This window comes from Scyliorhinus torazame, chromosome 9 (genome assembly GCF_047496885.1).
Source record: "Scyliorhinus torazame isolate Kashiwa2021f chromosome 9, sScyTor2.1, whole genome shotgun sequence".
Classification (NCBI taxonomy): Eukaryota; Metazoa; Chordata; class Chondrichthyes; order Carcharhiniformes; family Scyliorhinidae; genus Scyliorhinus; species Scyliorhinus torazame.
In genome coordinates, this window is record NC_092715.1 from 146,102,094 (window position 1) to 146,127,410 (window position 25,317).

Genomic DNA, 25,317 nt, shown 5'->3' on the forward strand with positions numbered 1-25,317 from the left:
TAAATGATCACTAAAAGTCGATAAATAGAGAGAAAAGAGGATGCGAAAGTGTGAGAGTAAACTAGCTGGAGACATAAATCTAAGGTTTCAGGGTTGGTCAGAAGACAGCAAACATTGTAGAAATAAACATTTTCAAGCTTACAGGAGATTACTGTTGGGGCACCACATGGATTAATGAATGGGCCTCAGCTATTTACAATCTATATGAATGACTTAGATAATAGAACCAGGTGTAATATATCCATGTTTGCTGACAATATAAAGTTAGGTGGAAAAGCAAGCTGTGAGGAGGCACACAGACTGCAAAATAATTTTGACAGGTTAAGCGAGTAGGCAACAATGTGGAGATGGATTACAATGTGGAGAAATGTAATATTATCCACTTGAGTAGGAAAACTAAAAATGTAAGACATTTTTAAATGCTGAGAGACTAGGAAATGTTGTTCTTCAGAAAGATCTGACAGTCCTGAATCACAGAAAATTAATACGCAAGTGCAGCAAATATTAGGAAAGCAAATGGTGTGTTAGCCTTTATTACAAGGAGGTTGGAGTAAAAGCATAAAGTGTCTTGCTGTAATTGTATCGGGACATTTTGAGACCATGACCTGGATTCTCTGTTTGGGAGACTATGGGCGCAATCTATCGGCCAAGCCGCGCGCCTGACTCGGGAGAGGCCTCTCGTGGGATTTACCAGCTTGCTACGCCTTGCGAGATCTAATGGGTAAGGGAAATTAATGAATGGCTTGCAGCTCAAGGATAGGAGGGACTTGAACACAGGTCACTGTTTTTTCTTTCCAGGAATTTACACGTGGTACTTCCTCTGTCTGACCATCAGGTGTATTGCCCAGGTGAGAGTCACAATGGTAATTCTTTTCACTGCCTCTGTCTGGACTGCTCTCTAGCTTCCAGACAGGAGTCTCTTTTCTGGGGTTCTGGGGGGGGGTTCTTTATCTCGGGGGTTGCTTCACTTAAGGGGTTTCTTTATTTTGAGGGTCTCTGCATGGGCAGTGGGGGGGGGGGGGGTGGCGTCTGGTGGGAGTGGGCAGGTCTTGCATTGTGGGAGGGGGGGGGGAAGGTAACTCATGGATGGACTTTGGGGGAAACTCCCTTGAGGGGTTATTCCCATTGGCCCACGCGAGGTCCACCACGTCAGTGCCATGCTGGGAAATACGTGTAGTAAATCCCACATTCTCCTGGCCCAAAGGACCGGAGAATTATGTGGGCTTGGAAAATATGGTGCCCATCCCACTAAATGGATGAAAATGGGTTATTAAAACCCTTTGCATCCTTCTACTTGCAGTGGGCGCCGATCCCATGTTTGCCCAATGCCTGATTCTCCGCTGCTTTGGGAACCCCGCTACCAGTGACGGCCTGCGGACAATCTGGCCCCATATCTGGAATACTGTGCACATTTTCTGTCACCTTTAGAAAGATCATTAGATCCTTAAGTTCCTCAGAGAGAGTGCAATGAATGTTCAACAAACTCATTCCTGGGATGAGGGGATTGTCATGAGCAAAGATTGTGTCGGAAATGCCTATATTCCATAGAGTTTGGAAGGATTAAAAAGGTGATCTCATTGAAACGCAACTATGTCCTCAAAAGGCTTGACAGGGTAGAGGCTGGGTGGCCATTTCCTCTGAATACAAAGTCCAGAGTGAGGAATTACAGAATCAGAATAAGAGATTGGTCATTTAGGAATGTGATGAGCAGAATGTTCTTCACTCAAAGGGGCGGGTATCTTTGGAGTTCTTTACCCTAGGTGGCCGATTAGTTATTGAGTATTTTTATGCCAGAGGTCTACACATTTTTGGATACGAAGGGAATCAAGTGTAGAAGTGTCAAGCCAAGATGGAGATCAGCCATGATCTTATTAAATAGCAGAGCAAGTTTGAAGTAGCTGAATGGCCCATACCTGCCTCTATTTCACATGTCTTTTTATGTTCTTAAGCAGAAATAACACAGTTGATGCCAGCCAAATAACGTAATTAAAAATGCCCTTCAAAGCTTTATTCCCCTCATTGTGCTTTTGGGTGTTCCCTATGGTCGTGTTATAACCTGCACGAGATCTATAGGGTTGGAGCAAGCAATGTCCCCGTGCGTTTCGCCGAATACAAGTCCCCAGCTAAAAGAGCTGGGAATCCTAAATCATCCATAGTTAAGTTCTGTATAAAGTCGGCCAGGTATGGTACCGACAGTTCAGACCCGGTTGGGTTGTGGCATATATTGTAAATACTAGTGTGTGTTAATAAACCAAACTTCCTCAAATCTACTTGGTCCGGACTCGATTGTGGTCTACAAAAGGCAGAGAATGCAATTCAGAGATTCCTTTTCAATTTGTAATGATTTCATTAAAATAACTTGGACATAACTTTTCAAAGGACCCGAGCTTTCTATCTATAATTTACAATCAATCCAAAAACATGCATGGGCGGGATTCTTTTAACTGGTGCGGCACGCCCCCGCTGTCAGCGGGATTCTCCGTCCCGCCAGCCGGTCAGTGGGATTTCTTATTGTGGGCAGCCCCATGCCGTCGGGAAATTCCTGGGCGTGGGTGCGCTGCCGGCGCAATGGAGAAGCCCGACAGCGGAGAATCCAGCCTCATATGTTGACCTTTGAAATGTCTCAGTTAATCACAGCAAAAGCAGAAGTTTACAGATTAATATATACTAATTCCATTTTGCACACATCCAAATGGTCATATGTGCAGAGGAATTAGGAAAATCAAGATGGAAAAATGAGTAGGAAGTCTAAAATCAGTCCCCTACACAACACACTGACAAAGTTACCTCACTTAGATACTTATGAAGATTAAAGGATATTATATGATAGATGGAGAGTAACTATTTTCTCTCATGGGAATTCCAAAAGAATCATAAATTAGTGCCCGTTCAGTGGTGATGTCAGAAAGCAAAGAAAAATGAAAATCTGAAATTCTCTCACAAAACATTGTTAAGGCTAGTTTAATTGAAAATTTCGAAACTAGGATTGATAATAGCCTTTCCCAACAAAAAGTTAAGGGCTACAAAACCAAGGCAGGTAGATGGAGTTATGGTGCCGGCCATCCATAATCTAATTGAATTATGGAACAGGCCCAAGGAGCTGAGTAGGCCACTCCTGTTTCTATGCTCCTATGATTATATGTAATTAGTTGTCTCACAATAAAAGAAGAAGGAAGGCAACTCCTGGAAGAAAATGCTGAACATTAAGGGCAGGAAACGCTGAGAGGGATTATACGATCACATGCCTTACGCAAGTATAAACATGCCATCCAAACTTGAATTGTAGACCTTTGTAGAATAGAGAATCAGTCTGGTAGCAAAAAGTTTCATTCATGACACTACTTGTGTAGTCATTTTTACCTGCTTCATGTCCCGAACAAGATGGTACAACAGGAGATTAGTTGGACCTTGTTTCTGTGGAGTAAATAATGCATAAATAAATACATTCTCAATGAAAGTGCACACATAATTTTATAATAAAAATTAACTATTATATCAGTACATTCTGAGGATCAAAGCTTTCTACTATCTGAAAGGCTCAATTCAGGAGTATGATGGAATACACACATTCACTCAGATGGGCACAGCCCAACACCAGTTCGACACCAATCAGTTCACCTGATTGGCAGTACTAGTCTCGATTGGCAGCTCCTCCTTAACACATTATGGCTTTCATACATACTGGGCTGAACTCTCCATTTGGGAAACTATGGGTGGGATTCTCCGTTGCCCGATGGCGATATCGAATACCTGTTACGACTGAATCGGGGGCGGCTGCAGCTTTTGGATGCTCCGCCCCCTCCAAAATGGCGTCATTGAGGAGTACACCATACGCCGGTGGGACAGCCTCAGGACATTACCTGAACGCCTTCCCTGATGCTCCGCCCCCGATGGGCCGAGTTCCCGACGTCGCGGGACACTTGTGCTTTCAGTTTTTGTAAAACCAGACACTTCCTCCGGACATAGTGTGGTAGTCTGTGGAGACGAGGTACTACGGTACCTAGTAATGCTGGAACACCATTGGTAGATATTGTATGTTTCTCATTGGTCAAGCTGTATGGTAGCTCCACCCTGCAAGGCGGGGTATAAGAGCCAGTGCCGCCCCAGCAGCCTTCTTTTTGTACCTGAGATGCTGGGGGAAACATCTCGCTTATTAAAGCCTTCAGTAGGGCTACCTCGCTTTAGTAGTCATTGATCGTGCATCACATAGCATCAAAATCAGAGAATCCAGCCCCATGTTCTCCTGTCGGAGATGCATCACCTCCAATTTACGCTCACGTTGGCAGTGAGAGTCCAGAGGCGATTCACTATCTCTTGCCATGCAAATTTATGCATGGCAGCAATTGCACAGGATTCCCTCATGAATTCCACTATCGGGCCGTCATTTTCAGTGAGGTTTGGTGGCTAGCTCCCCTCATCCCACATTGCAATACCTCTCTCCCCCTCATCGGGATTTGCTGGGTCACCCTCCCCAACCCCACCGGCTGGCAGCGCGCCAACCACTCCGGCGCGGGGCTAGCCCCTTAAGGTGAGGGCTTGGCCCCTAAAGGTGCGGAGAAATCCATGCCACTTCATCCCGCTGGGACCCCCCGCCCTGCCGGGTAGTGGAGAATCCCCCCCCCGAGCAGCAGTTTTGGATGACCTCAAGTTTGTGGAGAGCAAAATATAGGAGCTTGGTTGGGAATGCCTCAGAAAGTCAGATCTAGAAGTGACAAAGGCATGGATGAGGGTTTCAGTTTCAGATAAACTGAAAAAATGGCAGCACGGTGGCATAGTGGTTAACATTGCTGCCTCACGGCGCCTCGGTCCCAGGTTCGATCCCGGCTCTGGGTCACTGTCCGTGTGGAGTTTGCACATTCTCCCCGTGTTTGCGTGGGTTTCGCCCCCACAACCCAAAGATGTGCAGAGTAGGTGGATTGGCCATACTAAATTGCCCCTTACTTGGAAAAAATCAATTGGGTACACTAAATTTTTTTAAAAAGATAAACTGAAACAAGGAATGTGGTTGAAGGGAATTAGGTAGCTCTAATGATGGGGTAACATGTAGTCAAAAGCTTACCCAAGGGTCAGTTATGACACCAAAATGAAAACTAGTCAGATTCTGCCTCAGACAATTGTCAGGGAGAGTGATGGAAAGTGATGGAAACAGAATTTGTCACAAGGTCTTCTGAATGTTTAATTTGAGGAAATTCCTGTTCATCCACCCCACTAAAAGAAGGACAATGAAAATAGACTGTTGAACAGGCAAAAATGAGGAAAGGTTAAGAGGAGAAAAATGGAGAGTAAAAAGTGAAAGAGAAGAGGAACGAGGACGATGCGGGAGACAAAAGTGAGGGAGATGAGAAGTAAACTTGGTGGAGAGACAGGAGTGTGAATGAGAAAGTAAGAAATGCATTGATAGAGAGGAAAGAGTGAGAGAAAAAATTAGAGCTTAAGGAGTGAGTATTTTATTTTACAGATTTATCAATCCCAATATCTCTAGCTAGAGGGAGTTGAGACTTTGAGAATCACTGAATTGGCTAGTTTTTAAAATATCTATTCGAGACTTGGGAATTGCCTTGAGCAAGTCATATGCAAAAGTATCTGACTAAGGCACTCTTGTGTGTCAGTGGTCTCTAATATCCCTCCCAGTGTTTTGTTGTGCCTATGCTGAGCAAATAAATCTCTTTGCTAACATGCATGCAAAGGTAATAATAATAAATGGTGTGCAAACCGTGTTGTAAAGTTCCTCAAGCCTGGAGATGGTGAGAAAGCGATGCATGCTCACACCGTTCTCAATCAGCAGTTTCACGAAATCCACCCGATCCATCACCAAAGCATCAAGCATGGCCTGCTCCAACGACCCCACCTACAGCACAATCAAATAAAATGTTGTAAGAATCGAATCTCTCAATGTAATGGCCAAATCCACGAATTGCACCTTAATGGGTTACAATTAAAACCATTGACTAGCTATACCAAAGTAAAGCTACCTTAAAGATCAAGTACAAATACATAGGCTAGGACATCCCAGCAGAGATAGCTCACCATTGGTCGCCAGCAAGATCGTCCGGTTACACTGATATCCAAGGCATTTTGCATGGTTTACCCATCCCCACGACTGGGGAACCAGCCACTGGGGGTCGACTTCGGCGGGACAGGAAGATCCCACTGGTGGGAAGGACCAGAACATCCAGCCCATAAATTACATTGTGCGTTAAATGCTGGTCCGTTACATCAGCAGAAAAAGTGAAAATTCTGAAGGGCAGAACAGGTCAATCAGGATGTGAAAGGGAAAATTAAGCCACACCCGAGGCGTTAACCTCTCCTTCTCTTCAGCATCTGATCAATCTGTTGAGCCTTTCAGGCTTTTCTGTTCTTATTTCAAGTTTCCAATACTCACAGACTTTCTTTTGCTCTCTGCAGGTTACAACTGTTGGTGGTTATAATTAAAAAGCTATTTTCCGCATTAGTACTTTTTACTGAATTACCACATAGCAGATACGGTCCCGTGTTGAAAAAGAAGGGCAATAGGCAGAGTGCCTGCCCTTTCCTGCCAGTGGGATAACTAAGCCATTTTTGGGGTCCAGACCTCATTGTCACGCCGCCAGCAGGCCTCATGGTCCCAGCAGCTTACCAACTCTAGATTGGTCAGTAAGTCCATTCACAGTGAACGGGTTTGGGAGCACAAGTGGAAAATATCACGAGAAGGCATTGGACGTTTCCCAGTGGCATAAATGGAAGATGTGATCGTCGGGATTGTCATTATAATACCTCAGCACATTATCAGGCCCATATGCTAGAATCATACCCGCACGTCAAATTAAACTTCCATGGTCGCGTGATGTCAGAATAGCGCCATATTCGACTAGTTTCACAAAGCGTGCACTTGGCGAGCAGAAGTCAGAGGAGAGCTCGGAGGTGAATGAATTCAAGCTGCCGCAGTGCACGCGGAGTGGGTCTGCATCTTCAGGAGGTTTGGGGGGTGGAGGTGAGGGGTGAAGTCACAGGGGGGGACTGCATGTGAAGCTAGGATGAAGGCAAGGAAGGCAAATGGAAAAACATGTCAAAGATGAGCACTTTGTTGCAGCTGAGACCTTTTCGCTTGAGCTCAATTGACATGCTTCGAGTCAGACTAGTCATGCAATTGTGCTCACTCAACCAGAACTTATGCATGAGAGTGCAAACAAAAGAAGAAAAAAAGAAAATAAATAATGTGTGAGAGTGCAAGTGATTGCTACTCAGCATTTAACACTTGGCGCACTGACTACCAAATTCAATGACTGCTCGACTGAAGTGCCTATTGACAAGTAGCCCCCATGGGACAAGTTAAGCACAAGGCCTTGGAGTGAAGGTTAGGACAATGTCTGCACCTGAGCTGAGAACTCAGGATGCAGTCGAGTGGTCAAAGCTGTCTCCACTCGGTACTGTGGTGTAGCGCAGGGGTAGTGTGGGATCTTGGACAACCAGCATGTGAACTAAGGGCTGGCCATCAATGTTGTGGCCAGGACACGAGTAATGGGCTTTTAGAGGCAGCTGCAGATGATGAATGGGCAAACGGTGGTCCTTAGCAGACAGATGTTAACTGTCAAATCCCTCTCTTTGATACTGCAGTGAGGAGACCATCAGAAGCATGGAGCTTGGTGATCTCGCTGTATTCCTCTAATTCATAGCGGGGTCAATGGCAGTGCTTGACTCACCAAAGGCAGTAGCAGAAACATCAAGAAGAAGCACTGGCAAGCCGTGCTCCGATGCAGAGGATGAACCCCAGAGAGTCATCGCTCAGAGGCACCTCTCTCGGCGCAGAGTCTACAGATGACACTTGTCATACCTACAGATGTCCAAGAACCAGTGTTGCTGACGACTACATATGTCCAGAGAACTGGTTTGTCACATCTGCCACCTGCTGCGAATTTTGGTGCCACGGAACTTGGAAGGCATCCACTGCCTGTGTCACTGAATGGAACTGCGACGTTGAGTTTTTCTGCAAGTGGCTCCTTCCAGGGATCCACAGGTGACCTCTGCACATGCACTTTGGTCAAGCAAACCATTGGGATGTTGACGATCAGATTCCAGTGCCTGGACCAGTCTGTTGGAGCCCTGCAATACAATCCAGAAAGGGTGTCACGCATTGTCATCACCTGCTGTGTCCCATTCAACCTGGTGCTTCATCAGGGGCAGGAACTGTCTGAGGAGGAGATAAAGGAGTGGCACATGTGGGGATGAGACTGAAGAGGTCATCGAAGGGAACTGATGTCAGCCACGGGATCATGGCAATGTCCGGACGAGGCAGACAAGCTCGGGACTTGCTCACAGCTGCCAGATTCATGGAGGGTGTTGAGGACATACAATAAGGACACCCCATAATCATCATATGGAATCTGTGAGCATTGCACTTGTGTCTGACTGATGGCGGCGCACATACCTTCTGTGATACGACACCTGTTGGAGACGCAATGGATGCTCATAGTCCCTATGTTCTAGGACATGGTGACAATATGTAATTGGGATAGTCCATAGCTCCTCACAGAGCTTATGTAACACTGACTCCTGTCTGGCTGATGGTAGCTTGCTTGCTCTCAATGATCAGGGTCATAACCTGCCTATGCAGTGGGAAAGTTTAACCTCTCCTGAAACTATGGCATCCTTCGTGAGCTGAACCTTTGAAGACAACAGTGTCATCAGAGACACAAGCTGATGGGATGGGGGGCCTGCCACACATCAAAGATACCGAGAGCATACAGGGAGAATGACGGACCTCTGTGACGCCAGTCCAGTACATTCTGGCAGACATTATAATTCCCATCAAGATCCAGACATGACTGATGTGTTCAGTCACTGTGAAGAAACATTATTAAAGTGCTGGGAAGGTTCAACAAAGCACAGGGAGGAAGCCCTGGACTGAGAACCCTGCCGTTATCTTGTGCAGGAATCAAGTTTTTACTTCAGACTGACAGGAACACAGCTCACTATAACAAGGAGCCATAGAAAGCGGGAATTAGTGGGAGTTTATTTACAGAAGTGAACATTATGTACAAGTGATTAACACCTGTTCCCACGCTGTGCAACTACACGCTCTTAAGCTTTCTAACCCTGCCACTCCATCTTGGTGTAAACCCAATATCCACAGCAGATGTGGAGGCAGCCTGCTGACTGACTGCCACACCCTGTCTCCCTGTGGGTACTCAAGGGCCCCGGGCTGCCCCTCGAGAGGGAGGGGCAGCTGGAGTTAGCTCGAGAAGCCCAGTCTCCCTCTGGCATGAACACTGATGGATGCCAGGAAGTGCCTCTGCACAATATGGTGGAAAACATTGCCATTGCCATCTTAAATGCCTCTTTCCTGCCCAAAATCAGACTTTTCTTTTTTAGATATTTTTATTGAACCAATTTTCACCATTTTCACAATACAAAAGAAAAGAAAAAAAACATCCCGATCAATACAAAAACAATCCCACCCAAACCCAAGAAACCACCCCATCACCCTTCTCCCGATCACCCCTCTTCAACAATCAACGGTAACCAACTCCCGAGAGTATATGATGAAAAACCCCAGCAACATAGAAACCCTCCTTAGCTCCCCTCAGCTCAAACTTCACCTTCTCCAGGGTTAAAACCTCCAGCAGTTTCCCCTGCCACGCCAAGACAAGACACAGGGTGGAAAGATTGACTTCCATTCCAACAAGACCCGCCGACGGGCGATCAGCGAGGCGAAGGCTGAGGCACCTGCCCCGCCTGCAGCTCGGTCCGGTCTGACATCCTAATATGGCTTCTCGGGGACCGGGCTCCATATCCACATGCAAGACACCTGAGATTGTACGGAACACCATCCCCCAAAACCTTTGCAGCTTCGGGACGGTCCAAAACATGGTTCGCGGGCCCCTCCCACATCGCTCACAGACATCCTCCACCCCCTCGAACAGCCGGCTCATCCCAGACTTTGTGAGGTGCTCCCTGAACTATACCTTCAGCTGTATCAGCGCCAACCTTGCACACAAAGTCGAAGCATTCACCCACCAAAGACCTCAAACCACAGTCCTTCTTCCACACCAACCCCCCCAGCTCCTCCTCCCACTTTACCCTAATCCCCTCCATGGACACCCTATCAATAATGAACAGTAGAGCACAAAGTAGGCCCTTTGGCCCTTCATCCTCCAAGCCTGCGCCGATCATGATGCTTGTCTAAACTAAACCCTTCTGCATTTCAGCATTCTATGTTCTATGTTCTTGATCCTCCCATAGATCGCCGAAACGATCCCCCTCTCCAGTCTGACAGCACCGCCTCCAGCAATGAAGAAGCCGGAGCTCCCGAGAAGGTCAGGAAAGCTTTTCCTGCAAAGTCCCGAACCTACATCTACCTAAACCCTTCCCCCTGCGCCAGCCCATACGTCTCTCTCAACCGCTCAAGGCTCACAAATCGCCCCCCCAAGGAAGATATCCTTCATTTCCTTGATTCCCCTCTCCTCCCATCCCCAAAACCTGGCATCCATCCTCACCGACTCTAACTCATGGTTCCCCCTAATCAGCACCCCCCCTGACCCGGCCCCCAGCTTAGAGTGCTGCCCAAACTGCCTCCAGATCTTCAATGTAGCCACCACCACCGGACTCAACGAAGACCTTCCTGCAGTCATCGGAAGTGGCACCGTTGCCAGTGCCCACAACCCCGACCCCCAAGCTGAGTCTGCACAGAGCCTCCCCCTCCTTGCTCCACATTCGCTGTCCAATAATAATACAGAAGGTTTGGGAGGCCTAACAACCCCGCCTCTCGTCCTCTCTGTGGAACCACACTCCTAACCCTGGCCACCTTCCCTCCCCAAAGAAACGAGGAGATCAACATGTCCACCCCCCTGAAGAAGGACTTTGATAAAAAGACCGGCAGACTCTGAAATAAAAACAAGAACCGCGGCAAAACATTCATTTTAGCTGCCTGCACCCGGCGCACCAACGACAGAGGGAGATTGTCACACCTCAGCAAATCGGCCTGTGCCCTCCCCTCCCAACTCAACAAAGTGAACCCCCACTGTAATCTTGTGCAGACATGCAGATAATGATATACAGACAGGCACAGACAGGCAGCTAATGAACACAGAGAACAGGACATGACCAATGAGCAGACAGGACACTCAGTGGTGGTATCTCACTATAAAAGGCACGAGGCGCTCACACTCCGCCTCTTTCCACTGATGAACATCTACAGAGTGAGTCAGGGTGTATGTACAGTATCACACCTCCAGCACGTGGCAAAGAGCTAGTCTGGTTCAGTCAGACAGAGTAACCACACATAGATTAGCAGAGAGTCAAACTCATAGAGAACTATGCTAACTGTGCGACTGGTTCAATAAATCAGATTGAACTAACTTCAAGTGCTGGAGTATCTTTTGGTTAAAGCTGCATCCAGTTGCAGCCTGTGTTATCCCAGAGTACATAACACAACATGCCACCAGGAGACTGCTTGATCTAGATGGTTTGCCTCAATCTGTCCGTGACGACCAGCGAATGTATCCCAGCACCATGGAGAAGATTCAGGCTCCTCACCAGCTCAGGACCTCTGGCAATCTCAGTGCCAACTGGCGGATATTCATGTAAATGTTTCTGTTGTACATCGAAGCTTCAGACCTCGTGGGTGCGTCTGATGCAAGGAAGATCGCACTTCTCCTCTCAACAGTGGGTGATCAAGCCATCAAACTCTTCAACTCTTTTCACTTCACCGAAGGCCAGGACAAGACAAAGTTTCAGACCATCCTGGACAAGTTTGACAGTCACTGTGAAGTGGACACAAATGAAATCTTCAAGCGCTACATATTCAAACAGCGTCTACAAGGTAAAGATGAATCTTTCAACTCCTTCTTAACTAAACTCCGCCTGCTAGCGCTGTCCTGCAGCTTAGGTGATAATGCTGACTCCATGATCAGAGACCAATTCGTTTTTGGAGTTCACTCTGATCCTCTGAGAGAGCAGCTACTGAAAATCAAGCATATGACCCTGCCAGTCGCGATTGAAACATGCACAGTGCATGAGCACGCCAAAAATCACTATGCCCAGTACAAATCGGCTGAAAATGAGAAACTTGCCTCCCACGAGGCAGAGAGTGTGCAGGCCATCTCCCGAATGCAGCGCCTCAACAGTGATGAAAGTGGCCATATTGCACACTTTTCCCGGGGCCCCACACATGCACGATGCGAACGGGATAACGAAGTGGCCGACACCCATATTGCGCATGTGCGGCGACGTGCGGAGCGTCAGGACGCCGACGTCATGACGTGCTCGAACTGTGGCAAGACCCATTTAAAGAAACACTGCCCTGCAAGGGGCAGGTGATGTTTAAACTGCGGGAAGCCTGGTCACTATGCAGCCTTGTACATGTCTGCACCACCAGTCAGGGGCCAGCGCTCCCAATTCTGACGACGGCGCGTTCAGAGTGTGCAACAATGATTACAGGATTCTGATCCTGGCTGCACAACGGATCCAGAGGAAGAATGCCTGGACTCCGCCTTCTGTGTGGGCATCGTTACCAAATGTGAATATGTCACATCCAACTCATCACAAATTCAATCCATCCTCGCTGTGGATTCTGCGGACGAATGGCGTGCGGTGATGCAGGTCAACCACTGCTGCATCCCATTTAAGCTGGACACAGGTGCTTCTGCCAACCTCCTCTCACAGGCAGATTTCAAACACATCCAGAAGCCCCCCCAAGGTCCTTCCAACAGCCTGCAGACTCCTGGACTACAAAGGAAATGCCATCATGGCACTGGGATCCTGCCATCTACTCTTCTCCAACCGGAGCACCCATGCGCGGTTACGTTTTGAAATTGTCAAGCCAGACAGGGCATCCCTACTTGGCGCGCATGCGTGCAAGCAGCTGAACCTCGTGCAGCGGGTTTACACAACGACATCCTCCAATGTGGATCTTCAGGCCGGCATTGACGACATCCTCGCTCAGTATCCAGATGTGTTCGACGGGATGAGCATGCTGACATATCGATACAAGATTCTGCTACGATTCTGATGCCAAGCCAGCGGTCTACACACCACGCTGGGTCCCGGCTCCGCTCTTCAGCAACAGGGCATAATTTCCAAGGTAACCGAACCGACTGACTGGGTCAGCTCGATTTGTATGTGTTAGAAAGCCTTTGGGTGACCTGCGCATCTGCATTGATCCCAAGGATCTCAATAAGAATATAATGCGTGAACACTCCCTGATCCCGAAGCGGGAGGAACTCAACAGTGAGATGGCACACACACGTTTTTTCACCAAGTTAGATGCGTCACATGAATTTTGGCAAATCCAGCTGGATGAGTCCAGCAGAAGGCTCTGCAACTTCACCACACCATTTGGCAGGTACTGCTATAATCGCATGCTGTTTGGCATTGTCTCGGCATCGGAGATCTTCCATCGCATCATGGAGCAGATGATGTAGGGCATTGAAGGGGTTTGTGTGTATGTGGACGATATCATCATATGGTCCATGACCCCTGAAGAGCATGTTTCCCGTCTCCAGCAGGTATTCCGCCGTGTCCATGCCAATGGCCTGAAGCTGAACAGGTCCAAATGTTGCTTTGGCATGTCGACACTCAAGTTCCTAGGTGACCAGATCTCTCAGCAGGGCGTGCGTCCGGACACAGACAAGGTCAAGGCCATCGCAGCCATGAAGTCCCTGAGGCCAAGAAGGCGGTGTTGCGCTTCCTGGCCATGGTCAATTTTCTGGGCAAGTTCATCCCAAACCTGGCCTCACACACCACAGCCCTACGAAACCTGGTGAAAAAGTCCACTACCTCTGAGTGGAAGGCAGCACATCAGGCAAAGTGGTTGGAGCTGAAAGCCAAGCTCACCACTGCACCCGCATGGCATTTTCGACCCAGACAGGAAGATGAAGATCTCGACAGATGTGAGCCAGGATGGCATCGGTGCGGTGCTGCTTCAATGTGAGACACTTCATCCTGGGCACCGGTAGCCTCCGCATCGAGGGCCATGACACCCACCGAAACAAGGTATGCGCAAATAGAGAAGGAATCCTGGGTCTTCTCACTGGCATTCTCAAGTTTCACGACTATGTCTACGGCCTGCCGACATTCACTGTCGAGACGGATCACAGGCCACTGGTCCACATTATCCACAAGGACCTGAACGACATGACACCTCGGAGCACATCCTCCTCAAACTCAGAAGGTACAACTTTGACTTAGTGTACACGCCTGGCAAGGAGCTCATCATCGCTGATGCATTGTCCCGCTCCATCACGTTGCCTAGTGAACCGCTGGAAATCATCCGGCAGATTGAATCACAGTTGCAGCTGTGTGCTAGCACCCTCCCGGTATCTGATGACAAGGTGGTTCGTATCCGCGAGGAGACAGCCAAAAAACCCCTCTTGCAGCAGGTCATGCACCACCTCGCCAATGGCTGGCAGAAAGGCCAGTGCCCTCAATTTTACAATGTAAAGGATGACCTGACGGTGATTGATGGTATCCTCCTCAAGCTGGACCGGATTGTCATTCCACTCAGTCTCCAGAGCCTGGTGCTCAGCCAAATCCCTGAGGGACACCTGGGCGTCGAGAAATGCAGACGCAGAGCCAGGCAGGCTGTCTACTGGACTGGTATTAGCCAGGACATCTCAAACATGGTCCACAACTGTGCGACCTGTCAACGCTTCCAGCCAGCGCAGAGCAAGGAGACGCTCCAGCAGCATGAGATCGTGACCTCCCCGTGGTCCAAGGTTGGCATCGACCTCTTTCATGTGAATGGTCGTTGTCGTGATATTCAAACACACACATCATGATGGACACACTAACAGGCAAATCAGAGTACACAACACCACAACCAATCACAGACAAGAACACCAACCACATAAAAAGCACGAGCACGACACCTGGTGTTCAGTAGGTCTGGGGAGAAGGGAACAAGAAAGAGCTGTTAAAACACCACAAGCAGGGAACCCCCCACGTGCAGAGTGCAAAGACCAAACTGTAAATAGTAAGTTTAAATAAAGAAGCGTTGTACCATATGCAACTGTGTTGGCTCATCTGTGTGTCAGAACACCCAACACCACATGGTACAGGAGTGGATCGATACCTGCCTACTAACCTGCCATTCTGGACATGGACCACACCGGCAAACCGCAGCCGATGCAAGTCACGGGGAACCTAGGTACCAACTGGAAGCTCTACAGGCAGCGATTTGACCTGTACATCCGTGCCACCGAAAAACAGAATGTCTCGGATGACTCGAAGATTGCAATGCTCCTCTTCTACGCAGGTCCGCACGCAACCGATGTCTTTAACTCACTGGTGTTCGAAGAAGGCGAAAACCAAGCCAAATATGACACGGTCATCCTCAAACTGGACCAGCACTTTCAAGTTGAAGTAAATGAAAGTTTTGAAAGATACATCTTTCAGCAACGCCTGCAAGGTAAGGAGGAGCTTTTTCAACCCTTTTTGACGCACCTCCGGATTCTAGCGCAGTCCTGCGGTTACGGCACCACTACAGAGTCCATGATCAGGGACCAGATTGTTTTTGGCGTTGCCTCTAGTGGCCTACGCCAGCAGCTTCTTAAAATGAAAAGCCTCACCTTAGCGTCTGCCGTGGAAGCCTGTGTCCTCCATGAAAATGCTACCTGCCGTTTTGCCCGATTTCAGGCGTCCGAGTTGGCACGGAGGGGGTCCCCAGCCGTCGAATCGGCAAGCCAGGCCGCCCACGACGTCGAACGCATCCAGGCCGTCGATTACTTCCCGACCCACGGCCCGGACGACAGCGGCCGCTTCCCGCGCTTTTCGCGGTCTCCCGCGCAGGTGCGCGCCAAAAATAACGGCCACAACGAGGGACGCACTGCGCAGGCGCGCCCACCGCAAGATCGCACTGCGCATGCGCAGTGGCGCAACGAACGCCGTGACGTCATGACGTGCGGCAATTGTGGAGGTCTACACTTAAAAGGGCAATGTCCTGCAAAAAACCGACAGTGCCACAGATGTGGCACGATGGGCCACTACGCAGCCCACTGTCGTGCGGCTCAACCCATGGATCCGGCGCATCCTCGACAACCTCGCAGACGAGTCAGGACCGTCCAGCCCACGCATCAAGACTTCCAGTTAAGTGATGCAGATGACCAGGATGCCTTCCGAGTTTCCGTCATTGATGTCAACAAGGTCAATGCCATCAATCCAGCCGATGAGTGGTGTGCCACCCTGACAGTCAACCCGAATTTGTCGCAAGCCCATTAGACTGGACTTATAATACAGTTCATATGTTTAACAAGTTGCACAATTTTACATGATAACCTGTTGTTGTTTATCGTTCCAGATGTCGTCTGACTGGACAACTGTTCAAGTTTTTTTTTCTTCTTCTCTCGTTCGCATTTATGTTATGTTATGGTACAACTTGATTCATGTGACGCACCCGACATCGCCCCATGTACATAGTTCCGTCATATGCACATGCTGCACACGGCACACACACACACTCTTAGATGCACTCACGTCACGATCATATTTATTACCACGTAGGCACATATCTTTGTAAAAAGGGGGGATGTCATGATATTCAAACACACACATCATGATGGACACACTAACAGGCAAATCAGAGTACACAACACCACAACCAATCACAGACAAGAACACCAACCACATAAAAAGCACGAGCACGACACCTGGTGTTCAGTAGGTCTGGGGAGAAGGGAACAAGAAAGAGCTGTTAAAACACCACAAGCAGGGAACCCCCCACGTGCAGAGTGCAAAGACCAAACTGTAAATAGTAAGTTTAAATAAAGAAGCGTTGTACCATATGCAACTGTGTTGGCTCATCTGTGTGTCAGAACACCCAACACCACAGTCGTGACTACGTGTTGATTATTGACTATTTCTCCAATTACCCTGAAGTCGTGAAGCTCTCAGACCTCACATCTCGGACCATCACAAAGGCCTGTAAGGAGACGTTCTCCAGGCATGGTATCCCACTCACTGTCATGAGTGACAATGGCCCGTGCTTCAACAGCCACGAGTGGTCTATATTTACCAAGTCATACCATTTCAAACACGTCACTTCTAGCCCACACTATCCACAGTTCAATGGGAAGGTTGAAAAAGGGGTGCACATTGTGAAACAGCTCATCTGCAAGGCCGCTGATTCTGCATGTGACATTCACCTCACGCTGCTTGCGTACAGGGTGACCCCACTGTCCACTGGCATGTCGCTGGCTCAACTCCTGATGAGCAGGGACCTGCGGACGACACTTCCAGCCATACACTTGCCCAACCTGGATCACCTCCCGGTGCTGCAGAAGGTGCAGCAGCTCCAAAACAGGAAAATCAGGGCTATGATGCTCATGCCACCGATCTGCCCGTGTTATTCCCGGCAGACACTGTCAGGATCAAGATACCAGATGGTGGCTGGTCTTCTCCAGCTGTCGTTGTTCGACAGGCTGCGCCCCGCTCGTATGTTGTACGTATGATTGATGGTTCTGTTGTGCGACGCAACAGACGGGCACTGCGCAAAGTTGCCTGTCCGCAACTGTTTTCTTCTCCATTTCCGTCCGTTGTTTTGCCACCTCCTGATGCCTTGAACTACGAGGCCACCAATCAGGCTTCCATCCCGCCTGTCAAGGTGCCGTCATCCCCACCACCACCTCTCCGGCGGTCGACAAGGATCAGACGCAAGCCCCTGAGACTGGACGTATGAACATTTGTTTTGTTTGCTATGTTCTGTTTCTCGCATTAGACAGTTGTCTTCACATGTAAATATGTTCACATATGCCACCACATGTAAGTACGTTCCCATATGCCCAACAAAACATAGTTCCCAACAAAACATTTTTTAAAAAGGGGAGATGACATGATATGCAGACATGCAGATAATGATATACAGAAAGGCAGTAAATGAACACAGAGAACAGGACATGACCAATGAGCAGGCAGGACACTCAGTGGTGGTATCTCACTATAAAAGGCACGAGGCGCTCACACTCCGCCTCTTTCCACTGATGAACATCTACAGAGTGAGTCAGGGTGTATGTACAGTATCACACCTCCAGCATGTGGCTAAGAGCTAGTCTGGTTCAGTCAGACAGAGTAACCACAGTTAGGTTAGCAGAGAGTCGAACTCATAGAGAACTGTGCTAAGTGTGCTACTGGTTCAATAAATCAGATTGAACTAACTTCAAGGTCTGGAGTATCTTTTGGTTAAAGCTGCATCCAGTTGCAGCCTGTGTTATCCCAGCGTACATAACACAACACCCACCCACACCAAGCTAGTGAAATTAGGTTTTCGGAGCCCTCCCCAATCCCGAGTCACCTGCACCCCCCAGTACGTAATGTGGGTTGCCACCAAGCGGAATTGCAGCACATACACACCCCCTACCCCCACCCCTACTCATGGCAGGGAGACCATAAAATACTCGCTCTTTCCTAAATTCAACTTTGATGATTTCTGATTCAATTCGCCCCATACCTTTCTCACAAGAGTTTCCAAACTCCATGTTTGAACATCTTCCTTTGAATTCTCTTCAAACATCACTCCTCACAGATGAATTCAACAAGAATCCATTTCCAGGGTTTCAAATCTCATCTTCTGAGATTCCTTTTCTCCAGATCTATACATACACTTACACCTCACCTTCCAAGCACACTTTCAAATCTTTGGCCTTGTTGAGCAGAACACCACTGCTCCAAGCGGAACCATTGCCCCTACAGTCTGCAGCACAAAGTCCTCATACTTTGGTTGCCTTCTCAGATCTTCAGGGCTTCTCTCTTTTTTTAAAATAAATTTAGAGTGCCCAATTCATTTTTTCCAATTAAGGGGCAATTTAGCATGGCCAATCCACCTAGCCTGCACATCTTTGAGTTTTGGGGGTGAAACCCACGCAAACACAGGGAGAATGTGCAAACTCCACACGGAGAGTGACCCAGAGCCGGGATCGAACCTGGGACCTCGGCACTGTGAGGCAACAGGGCTAACCCACTGCACCACTGTGCTGTCCCTTTCAGGACTTCTCTCGAGCTCACTTTGCTGCAAGTCTGCTCCCACGGCTTTCTTTAACGTAGAGCCTTTTTCTCTGCTCCTGTCATTAATCTTGACTCTATGGGATCTATCCCTGATCCTTGACATTATCCCTGCCTGGGACTTTGTTCTGGGTCCTCTTTCTCTCTCGCTGCCTGATTTGGCTCTGCCTTTTTGGTTTGGGACATTCCCCCTGTTCAACACCCCGTATCCCGCTCCCTGGAACACCTTCTCTTGACTGGCACACCAGATTTGGTCACCTGACTTTCTTTTCCTGCAAGTCACTACTTTACTTCCTTTTCTTCAGTGTATGTGTGTAGGGCCGGTTCCTGGCCCCACAGAAGATAAAAAAATAATGAACTGCACGTGTGGCCCTCTCCCGGCAGGCGCATGCGCAGAAGGCCCGAAGACTATTTAAAAAACATAAAACACTGCTGCACGTGATACTGTGAGACCGATATAGAGTGGACGTGGAGATGATGTTTCTACTGGTAGGAAAAACTAGAACCCAAAGGCACATCCTCAGACTGAAGGAACGATCCTTTAAAACTGAGATGAGGTGGGATTTCTTCAGCCAGAGTGTGGTGAATCTGCGGAACTCATTGCCGCAGAAGGCTGTGGAGGCAAATCACTGAGTGTCTTTAAGATAGAGATAGATAGGTTCTTGATTAATAAGGGGATCAGTGGTTATGGGGAGAAGGCAGGAGAATGGGGATGAGAAACATATCAGCCATGTTAGAGTCAGACTCGATGGGCCGAATGGTCTAAACCTGCTCCGATGTTTTATGGTATTATGCCTCCCATTGCCGAGGACCCGGGTTTGAACCTGGCCCCGGGTGTGGAGTTTGCACATTCTCCCAGTGTCTGCGTGGGTATCATCCCCACAACCCAAAACATGCGCAGGGTAGGTGGATTGTCCACGCTAAATAGCCCTTAATTGGAAAAAATAATAATTGGGTACTCTAAATTTATTTTTTTAAACATGAACTGCGCATGTGCAGTCACTTCCAGACAGGCGCTTGCGCAGATGTCCCGATGCCTGCCAGAAACTAGTTCCTGAACTGACTTAGATTTAAGTGAGGTAAATATCAGAGTTTGTTACACGCGTTAAACAACATGTTAGCTACTTCAGAGATAAAGAGCAAAAGTTAAAATGTTTTTCTGATGTCTGGAATATTCTCCCCTATGAGAGTGGTTGTAGACCATTCTCACATCCACCAGCAGATTGGAGGATTGGCCAACCTTACAGGCAACACCGCCCATCCCAAATTATGCAAATGATTTTTCCCCCAGACTTGGGTATGTCTCTGTAGCATTTGGGTTGGCATACTCTGCTCCACGCTCCATTAACTTGAACTTTTTGTTTACAGATTTAATTTTCCACTTTTTATTATTCAGTGGTTCCTGCTGAAAAGTCTGCCCTGTGGCCATCAGATGATGATGGAATCAGGTTTGGCTGTGATACCTTACACAGTCAAATAGCTTCTTCAATACTTATTATCTGGAAGGAATATTCGTCCTTCTCACTAGTTTTAGTTCGAAGATAAACAGAAGTATAATACTTTATCATCACCTCTATCTTTATTTGCTGCAAACAGATGAAAATGGAGCCCAATACAAAGAACAAGGATTCTAGCACTTGTGGAAATGTGTCCAGTAAGATTCAGCACTTTATAATGCTATGCCCCATTAATTCTGAAAATGTAGTTTTACGACTTTCAACTGACTGGAAATTTTGCGATTTGAAATGAGACTGAACATACTACTTAAAAAATGCAAGACCACCTTCCAAGGTGAAGTTGAAAAACAAACAAGCCAGCCTCAAGGGACTGTGAAGAGAGCAATGTTTCCTATAATTCAGAGGTCTATCAAAACTCATCATTGTCTAAAGAAGAGACACTAAAATGTAAAGTGCTGCATATTTGAACAATGGCTGCCACAGACAGACCCACCCAAAACCCCTTGGAAATACATAATGGATGAAGTATGATAGGTCAGGCTGAGTTACTGCAGAGAGATTGCAAGTGCTTTTTCAGCAATAGGGACAGTCTGAAAGGGTCTCTCTCGGTATTGAACTTTGGTAAGGCCACAGATGGGATACTGTGTGCAATTCTCGACGCCACATTTTAGGAAGGATGTGATCGCATTAGAGCGGGTGCAGAGGTGATTCATCAGGATGTTGCCTGGGATGGAACATTTTAGTCATGAAGAGAGGTTGGATAGGCTTGGGTTGTTTTCGCTAGAGCAGAGAAGACTGAGGGACGACCTGATCGAGGAGTACAAGATTATGAGGGTCATGGACAGGGTGGATAGGGAGCAGCTGTTCCCCTTAGCTATGAGGGGACGCAAGTTCAAGGTGAGGGGCAGGATGTTGAGGGGAGATTGGAGGAAAAACATTTTTGCCCAGAGGGTGTGACAGTCTGGAATGAATTGCCTGGGAGGGCAGGAGAGGCAGGTTGCCTCACATCCTGGATGAGCACTTGGACGTCATAAGATTCAAGGCGACCTGATAGAGGTCTACAAAATTATGAGGGGCATAGACAGAGTGGATAGTCAGAGGCTTTTCCCCGGGGTAGAGGGGTCAATTACTAGGGGGCATAGGTTTAAGGTGAGAGGGGCAAGGTTTAGAGTAGATGTACGAGGCAAGTTTTTTACGCAGAGGATAGTGGATGCCTGGAACTCGCTACCGGAGGAGGTGGTGGAAGCAGGGACGATAGTGACATTTAAGGGGCATCTTGACAAATACATGAATAGGATGGGAATAGAGGGATACGGACCCAGGAAGTGTAGTAGATTGTAGTTTAGTCGGGCAGCATGGTCGGCACGGGCTTGGAGGGCCGAAGGGCCTGTTCCTGTGCTGTACATTTCTTTGTTCTTGTTCTTTGTTGCTACGGGCCAAGTGCTGGCAAATGGGATTAGGTAGGCAGGTCCGGTGTCTTTCATGCATTGGTGCAGACTCGATGGGCTTTAGGGCCTCTCCTGCACTGTATTATTCTGTGATTCTGTGATTCTCTCTCTCATAGAATCTCAACAGTGCAAAAGGAGGCCATTCGACCCATCGAGTCTGTACTGGTCCTCTGAAAGAGCACTCTATCCAGGTCCAGTCACCCAGCCACCCCACCCTATCCCTGTAACCTAACCTGGACATCCCTGTACAGTGGGAGGAAACCGGAGCACCCAGAGGAAACCCATGCAGACAAGGGGAGAACATGCAAACGCCACACAGTCACCCGGGTCCCTGGCGCTGTGAGGCAGCAGTGCGAACCATCTTGCCGTCGTGTTCTTTTGGAACAAGTGTATCCTCTGGTTCAAGAAGTCAACCTAGGTTTTAGAATAATTGCAATATCTTATACCTTTGATCCTGTCAAAGAAACCAGTTAACCTAAACCAGCTGCAGCGCTTAAAATCTATGTCATAAGGATAATCAAAGGACACATAACCGTATATTCTTTTCCTTTTTTAATTGGACTCTTCTTTTCTCTGATACCTGGGTATGTATATATGTGCGTGCGCACATGCGTGCGCAAGCCCGGGCCAGAAGTTGGCCTGAGGAGCGAATGCTTGAGATGGCATTTTTATTGCTATTTCCTCGAGTTTAGCAGTTAATAAAATTATCGTTCTTTGACTCAAGGAAACCTTGATTGGCTCCTTATTGCTCACAGCTGAAATAGTTAAATACATTTGGATTTGGAAAAGGCATAACCTCATGAAAAAATAACTTAAAACCTTTGTTGTGACCAACTGAGGAGGTTGAGTAGAGGGGAGCCAATTCATCGTTACTCACCTGGTCATAACAAGTAGAGAAGAAAATAGTGGGGAAAATTTTGAACTCCCAGTTATTTCAGGGATCCCCATAATTTTGTAAGACCGTATGATTTTCGCAACGAACGTTGTCGAGGAATAAAGGTTAATCAATTAGGTAGTTAATGGCCCCTCTCCGGTAGAGAGGGAGGAGAGAAAAAAGCACTTCACAGACCTTGGTTAAAATCGGCAGTTACTGTTTGCGTAGTCCTCAAGAGATTTGTCACATCAGAGCTAAAAGTACAGGTTGTATGAGCTGAATTTTCCTTTCTGTGCAGAAATTAATAAACAATGAAAGATATTCTTTTGGAGAAAAAAAACAGGTACTATCCACTGTACACACTAGCTGTTCAGATTTCTCCCGGAAGGTACTCATTGTGCGAGTATGACCTTGGAGACAACAAAACAAAAACCACTGATCCATGATATGACTTTTGCCTGCGCATTATAGACTTCCACAAAGATTAGCATAGTACAGGCTGTACTCGGTAGTATCAAGACATTTTCTTACCATTGAATGCATTCGACAAAAAAATTGTTAATTTAGAATTTGCAGGTGTGCTACTTTGGATAGAATGTTCTTCATTTTGTGCTTAGAGACTTTTATTTTAAATGCACCGTCATGAATATTCATGACCAGAAAGTTTTGTATTAAACGTTACTCATGCTTTCTGAAATCACCTGCCCCTTAATGTTATATCAGATCTCTTTGGATGTCCCAAAGCACTTCATAGATAATCAATTATTGCTGAATTGCAGTTACTGTTGTTAAGTAGGAGAATACAGCATTATTTTAAACACAGTGCAGCCCCATTATCAAACGAATGACCAGTTAATCTGCTTTTGGCGACCGTGAGCACAAGAAGGTTTCCAGGAATCTCCTTTTCTTTGCAAAGTGCGAGGGACCTTAAATGTCCACCTGAAGATATAGGCATGGCTTTGGTTTCATATCCATCTCCAGCAACGCAACAGTTACTCAGTACCAGGATTATCATAGAATCATGGAAATATAACAGGGTTTAGGGATTTTTAATTGAATTGTAGAATCTTGCAGCACAGAGGGAGACCATTCAGATCAACCTGACTCTCCCTCTTCCAGTTTGATAGGGCTATCCAATTAGACCCACTCACATTGGCCCACAGTATAGTAAATGTTCCCGTTCAGCTACTTATTCAACTCAGTCTCTGGCGATTTAACGGCCACGTTGCACCTGGCACGGATCCGGGCACGGCAGTTAAATCGCAGGAGAGGTCGAAATCGGGATCCACGCCGGGCCGCAAATCGGTTCGCGATCTAACCGGCCCGCTCCCGTTGGCATGTTCCAGATAACACCCAGACATGGCAAGACACCAACTGAGACCAATTAAGAGCAATCTCTGATGCACCATCAATTACATACGAGGCAAGTTGTAGAAGATGAAGTAATGGTTTTAATACTCTAAGATGTAGCCTGTCTGCTGCTGAACCCAGACTGGAGACAGGGCTACAGATCAGTCAACTATATACAACACCCAGTGGGGCGGAGCCACGGAAGAACAACAATATATAACACAGTGAGTAACAATGGAACAAACAGTAACAGAGAATATATACAGCGCTGTAAGTAACAGTGGAACAATAGTGGAACTACAATAACAGTGGTTCACCACATTCACCCCCTGTGAAAAAAAAGTCCAGCGGGGGTGAAGCAGACTTATAGATTAAGTCTATCAGGAGCTTTAACCGTCCGCTGTGATCTCCTCAGTCCCGGCTGTGGTGTGGGCACTGGTGTCGAGACCTGCGACTCCGGGAGCATGTTGTCCTCTTCTTCTTCTTCCGGAAGCGTTGACAGAGAGGGAGACGGTGTAGACGCGGGGGCGATGGTAATGGAGGTAGACGGTGGAGGGTCGGGTGGGGAACTAGCGGGTGCCAGGTCCTGGAGGGAGACTGTGTCCTGCCCCCTGTCCTGATGTGCCACGTAGACTTATTGTGGGTTAGCGTGGAGAAGCATAACCCGCTCGACCAGGGGATCGGTTTTGTGGCTCCTCACATGCTTCCGGAGGAGGACAGGCCTTGTGGCTGTCAGCCAGGATGGGAGCGAGATCCCTGAGGTGGACTTCCTAGGGAATACAAACATACGTCCGTGAGGAGTCTCGTTGGTGGCAGTACACAGAAGCGACCGGATAGATTGTAGCACATTGGGAAGGACCTCCTGCCAGCGGGATACTGGGAGACTTCTAGACCGTAGGGCGAGGAGGACGGCCTTCCAGACCGTCGCTTTCTCCCTCTCCACCTGTCCGTTTCCCCGAGGGTTGTAGCTGGTAGTCCTACTTGAGGTGATGCCCTTGCTGAGCAGGAACTGACGCAGCTCATCACTCATGAACGAAGAGCCCCGATCACTGTGGATGTAGGTGGGCAAACTGAACAATGTGAAGAGGCTTTGCAGGGCCTTGATGACAGTGGCCGAGGTCATGTCAGGGCATGGTATGGCGAAGGGAAAACGTGAGTACTCATCAACGATGTTGAGGAAGTACACGTTACGGTCGGTGGAGAGGATAGAGCCCTTTGAAGT

The 25,317-nt window shown here is 47.8% G+C and overlaps 1 protein-coding gene across 3 annotated transcripts in view; it reads right to left on the minus strand.

Annotated features, from left to right (window-relative positions):
• Positions 1–25,317, minus strand: part of LOC140429507 (transient receptor potential cation channel subfamily M member 6-like) — a 426,501-nt gene that overhangs the window by 211,211 nt on the left and 189,973 nt on the right. For all 3 annotated transcript variants that reach the window (XM_072516596.1, XM_072516595.1, XM_072516594.1), the window contains exons 12-13: positions 5,714–5,848; positions 3,361–3,414 (exon numbers count right to left, since the gene is read on the minus strand). In XM_072516596.1, coding sequence (XP_072372697.1) covers positions 3,361–3,414; positions 5,714–5,848 — 189 coding nt within the window. The remainder of the gene's footprint in view (positions 1–3,360; positions 3,415–5,713; positions 5,849–25,317) is intronic.